At 36.5% G+C, this 5,510-nt stretch overlaps 1 protein-coding gene across 1 annotated transcript; it reads left to right on the forward strand.

Moving 5' to 3' along the window:
• The first annotated feature begins 644 nt into the window (after positions 1-644).
• On the forward strand, positions 645-3,613 carry LOC107597359 (BRI3-binding protein-like). The gene is made up of 3 exons (XM_016288377.1): positions 645-967; positions 1,945-2,047; positions 2,232-3,613. The coding sequence occupies exons 1-3, from the start codon at positions 788-790 to the stop codon at positions 2,651-2,653; spliced, it is 705 nt and encodes a 234-aa protein (XP_016143863.1). The 5' UTR covers positions 645-787; the 3' UTR covers positions 2,654-3,613.
• Positions 3,614-5,510: the final 1,897 nt, after the last annotated feature.

The following is a 5,510-nucleotide window of genomic DNA, read 5'->3' on the forward strand; positions in this document are numbered from 1 at the left end:
TGTGTGTGTGTGTGTGTGTACACACACTTTGGAAGGGTTAAATGCAGAGCACTAATTCTGAGTATGGGTCGCCATACTTGGCCACATGTCACTTACTTTCTTGCATTGCTCATGAAAACAAAGGTCATCCTGGTTTGGAACAATTAGGGTGAGCAAATCACCACAGAATTTTAAGATATATATTATTTTGTTAATAAACCATACACATCTTTAAATAATCATGATGTTATTTTAGTTATTGAATAGCTTATCACATTTTTTTTTTTTTTTGCATTACTAAACGATTTCTAATAATAGTATTTGGAATATTAAAATGAACTACCTTTCAAAAGTGTGGGGTCGGTAATATTTTCTAAGGTCTAGTGCTATGCTACCAAAGCTGCAGTTATTTGATCAAAAATACTGTAAAAACAGTAATATTGTGGAACCTAAACGTTCTTTTTTATGTAATTTATCCATTGTATTTATTTATTTTTGAGAAACAGTATCCTTCTCTGCATTCCTTGTTTTGCGAAGCTTTTAATTAATCGTTAGCCTTAGCCAAAAACAGTGTTTTACATTTTAAACCATGGTTGCAAAACTATAATTAGGCCAATTTTAAGAACTTTTATTTTAAAATATTTTCAGACTTCCGGTACCGTTCACTGTTGCAGTTCGCTCTCTAGTCGCGCGCAGCTTCTTCCGGCACATCACACCTCTTTATTCAGTGTATTGTGAGCTCTATTCGACCGCTGCCATCCAGAAGTTTCTCCACTGCACATCACCGGTTGTCAGGTCGCCTACGAGGATGAAGGGAGCGAAATTGGCCGTGGTTTTGAGCGTGTGTTTGGCCTTGGTCCTCCTGACTGAGGCGGCGCGAAGCAGGAAAGACTCCAGCAGCCAGAACAGCTTCAGGAGGGCGGCCAGTGGCTTCTACCAAACCCTCGGCAGTATCTTCGGAGAGGAGAACATCAGGGCTCTGTACAAGGTCCATAGAAGATCGTGCGGAATTTTCATGCAGTTTAAAAATGTAGTTTTGTTTGCAGGTGCACTAGTTTAAGGCCCGAAGAGATCAGCAGCTGTCAATGGCTGTGTTTCAAAATCTAGTGTGCTGCCTACCTAGACAGCGTGCTGTAGATGAGCGTCTTTCTGTTAGTCTCGGTCACTAGTGCTGCCACTATTTCGGACTTTTATCGGTAACGCTTTATAATAATAACTTCAGTAAATGCGTGATTTATATTGTATAATTAAAATATGATTGTAACAATAATTTCATTAATTATTAGTCTATTAATTATGCACATTAAATGCCCTCAAAAATAATTTTTGACTATTCATTTTCAATAATTTATTTACTTGTTTTATATATATATATATAATATATGGGTGTGTGCTATTTTAATTAATTTAGCTAAATATTTGAATGTGCATTAATGGGCTTTTGTACTGTACTGTACTAGGCTATATGTTATGAGAAAATCTATCTTTGCCATAATGGAAAAGATCTCATTCTTATTACTGTAAAGCAAATTATTATTATTGTTATTATTACTAACACTGTCTCAAGTCTCAATTTATTTATAAAGCACGTTTAAAAACTACTACAGACACACTGACACTTGTTGTTGTTGTTAACCTTGTATTATAACAATATTTTTAATGCAATAGATTAAAAGATCGCTTTAAATGAATCGTCACTTGAAAATAATAAATAAATAAATAAAATGCCACACATTATACTAAATGTAAAAAAGGGATATGCTTAATTGTCATGAAAGTAATGTCACAATGCAGTGTAATCTAAAAAATAATCTGTTTTAATTTATATTTAATTTAATTTAGATTAAATTTATAGGTAGTCGGGTGATTTTCTTCTGTGACCTTTGCGTGTTTTATAATATTTACACTATATATAACTTTTTTCCAGTCTTAATTTATTAAAAAACCTTTGTCAATGTTTTGCAGTTCTTCTCAAAAACTACGGAGAAGTTTGTTCATGGAGTCGATTCATTATTGGACACCTTGTGGAAGCTGTGGGTGGATCTGCTCGATGTAATGGGCATCGACTGTAAGTCTGGCTCAGAAATGCTGCAGTTATGTATGTCAGTGACTGAAATAGCACATCTTCACTGTTTGTGTGTGATGCAAAAAATCATGTCCTTAAAACCTCCTTCATATCTCTCCCTTCCCTCTCTTTGCTTCTATTTCCGTCTGTCTCTGTTTTATTTTTCCCCCTCTCTCTCTCTCCTCAGCCTCTAACCTGACGCACTACTTCAGCCCATCGTCTGTGTCCAGTTCTCCTGCTCGCGCACTCCTCCTGGTGGCAGCCTTGCTGGTGGCTTACTGGTTCCTGTCCTTGTTCCTGAGCGGTTTCTTTTACATCCTCCACGCAGTGTTTGGCCGTTTCTTCTGGCTGGCCCGCGTGGCCCTTTTTGCCCTCTCCTGCCTGTACATTCTGCAGAAATTCGAGGGCGACCCGGAGAAAGCGGTGCTGCCGCTGTGCTTCATCATGGCCGTGTACTTCATGACGGGACCGCTGGGAGCATACTGGCGGAAAGGGGGTGGACCTGGAACTCTGGAGGAGAAGATCGACCACCTTGATACCCAGATCCGCCTCCTTAACATCCGCTTGAGCCGAGTGATTGAAAACCTAGAGCGCTCCAGTGACCAATGAAATGATTTTCAGCCCCAGGCTGAGGGTCAGAGCTGGGGTTTGTGAGATGGGATGAGAAGAAAAAATAGTTTTGGTTTCTTTTTCTCAGGATGTCCCAATTTTAGTCAGGCAAGAATTGTATGTGACATAAATCCCCCAGTTGATATGCTGAAAAGAGTCTATTAGATGCACCCTATTGTTGTGGAATGTATTGTTAGTGTCCACTTCTACTGTAGCCGCACCATTTTTGAGTAAATATCAGGACTTTTTTGTATACTGTGGGTTTGTGTGTGTCTGCAAGCCTTGAGTTGAGTGTGTTAGTCCATTGCGCAGAGTTAGGGCAGTTTATATAAGTGTGTGTTATTTATCAATCATGAAGGCAATGCGATTGAGAGTTGATTCGGAAACACTCAAAGTGTGAAGAATAGTCAGTATCACTGCATTTTTGTTTTTTTTTCATCTCTCCCTTGTCTCTTCTTGAGGTCACTCTGAGTTCAGGACCGATCAGGGATAGAGATGTATGTGGAAATCGCTTTCGGAAAGCAGCTAGTCATCAGAAAGTGTGAGGATATCAGACCAGTGTTCCTGGCAGCAAAATAACAGTGCTGCAATGTATACCAGTATCTCTGTTTAACTTGAGCCAAGAGCGAGATGTTCTCATGTGCTTCAGATAAGTACATTCAGGGTAATACCTGGTCATGCACTTTGTTCTCAGCATGAGATCATTGTATTAATTATATGTACCATTTTAATACGCGTCTAGAAAGGGATTGATTAAATATTGTTTTAATCCCACTACCTATTAGTGCTGCTTTAAAATCGTTTTAAGAAAGTGGCCTCTATGGTTTGATCCACAGTGCTATTTTGTCTATTTGAAATGCCTGATAACTAATCTAACTTATTCTTTTTGCAGTTTTAACTTTCATTCCACTTTTTGGTTTTCAATTCGTCATGTTTTTGCAACTTTGCTAAACCGTTGTAGCCAAAGCTAATTTGCATGTTTTTCAAAATATATTTCGAACATTTATTCCCTGCTTCATAGATTTAAAAAATACTGTAATTTAAAATTTTTATATATGTTTTTACATTTTAAGAGAAATATTATGAATGGTCAGTGTTTCAAGTATATTTTCATTCCATAAAATGCCATTATTATTTCGTTTTTTTTTTTACATGATTAGTACTGCTGTATTTAAAACTACTGTTGAAAAGTTTCGAGTCGGTAAGATTTTTTTAAATGACATTAATATTGTTATTCAGCCAATATGTATTACATTTTTCATAATTTTAAGCTTGCAGTTCATTAAAGAATCCTGAAAAAATGTATCATGGTTTTCACAAAAATATTAAGCAGCACAACTGTTTTCAACTTTGATTATAAGAAGAAATGTTTTTTTGAGCACAAAACAGAATATATGAATGATTTCTGAAGGATCATGTGACACTCAGCCATCACATGGATAAATTACATTTTAAAATATAATACAATAGAAAACAGTTGTTTTAAAATGAAAAATGTTTACGGGCCACGTACTTTTGAACAGTAGTGTACATTGGAAGTAGTTGTTTTTTTTTATACTGGGAACATTTTTGTTGTGCGTCATATTGTAAAAGGTTGTGTTTACTGTGAAATCGGTGTTTATGCATTTGTTTTATTTTAGGTGATTTCTGCTACTAAATTATAATTTTTTATGTTATGTTTGTCTCCAGCCAGTTATTTTAAAGACGTCATTCATTCAAAGTGAGAGTTTTGTGGCGTTTAGTCTTCCTGTCAGTGTCGATGCCATTCTATACTGTTTTTAGACATTGATGAAATTCACTTTTAGCAGATACATGTTCAAAATGTACAGTCTTTCTCTTCAAGGAGCCAAAAATATTGACCACTCTTCCTGCACTTCTCTGATTTTAGTCCAGAAACTGTCCCTCACCCTTCCACCAATCACAGTTCAATGCTGTGACGTACTGTAACTCAAGCCTACTGGAATGCACTAATATCAAGAAGGCCCATTTTGTACTGTATGAATGTGTGAAGGAAATCATATAAGCACCAGCCTTGAGGAATCTCCAAATAGCAAACTCTTGTGTACTTGCAATGTACCAGCATTATTGTACAAGTACTGGAGACAACTAATAATAATTACACGTATACATGTCTCAGCAAACACTCCTGTATTTAAAATTGTCTTGTGTACTTGCATATCTGTAATGAATGAGAAGCCACAGTAATATACCTACCATGGAAAATGCTCTGGATCTTATGACCGTTTTATCATTAGCTGTGATTTCAAGTGTACTCCATGCGGAGTGAATGTGCTGAGTTTGCTTGTATAGAAATATGTATGACAGGTGTTTTCCTACCCGCACTGTTTAGCAGTTAATTTCATTCCTGTAAGTTGCAGTAACGCGTCGAGTCCTTAATTTATTTGTGGAATATTATGCATTTTATTCATGTCGGTTACATTATAGATAAGGGAGTTGTACTGATTTAACTGCAAAGACAGTTCACTCTCACATTGTCTCATAGATCCCAGTTGACTGCACCAGTGCCAATTATTGTGTGTTGAGGATTTTGCATCATTGACTGTTTTGCATTAGAAAGCACTGAATCTTTGTGAAGTCTAGACCTTAACTGGTATTTTTGCGTAGTGAATGCCTAGGTTTCTACATCAGGGTTGCTTTGTACTGTGTAATTTTCATCAGGAGTGTTCACCTGCGATGTCGCTTGCTGTGGTATTATTTGCGCTGTCTGTAACATATTTTTGTCTTTATGAAACTTGTTCAATGATTTTCTCTAAGATGGAACGGTGGTCCAAAAATGATTTAATAAACGTAACATACAATTTGACCAACAGGTCTTGAGTTTTTTTTTTTTTTTTTT

Source organism: Sinocyclocheilus grahami, unplaced genomic scaffold (assembly GCF_001515645.1).
Source record: "Sinocyclocheilus grahami isolate Dianchi unplaced genomic scaffold, SAMN03320097.WGS_v1.1 scaffold230.1, whole genome shotgun sequence".
Classification (NCBI taxonomy): Eukaryota; Metazoa; Chordata; class Actinopteri; order Cypriniformes; family Cyprinidae; genus Sinocyclocheilus; species Sinocyclocheilus grahami.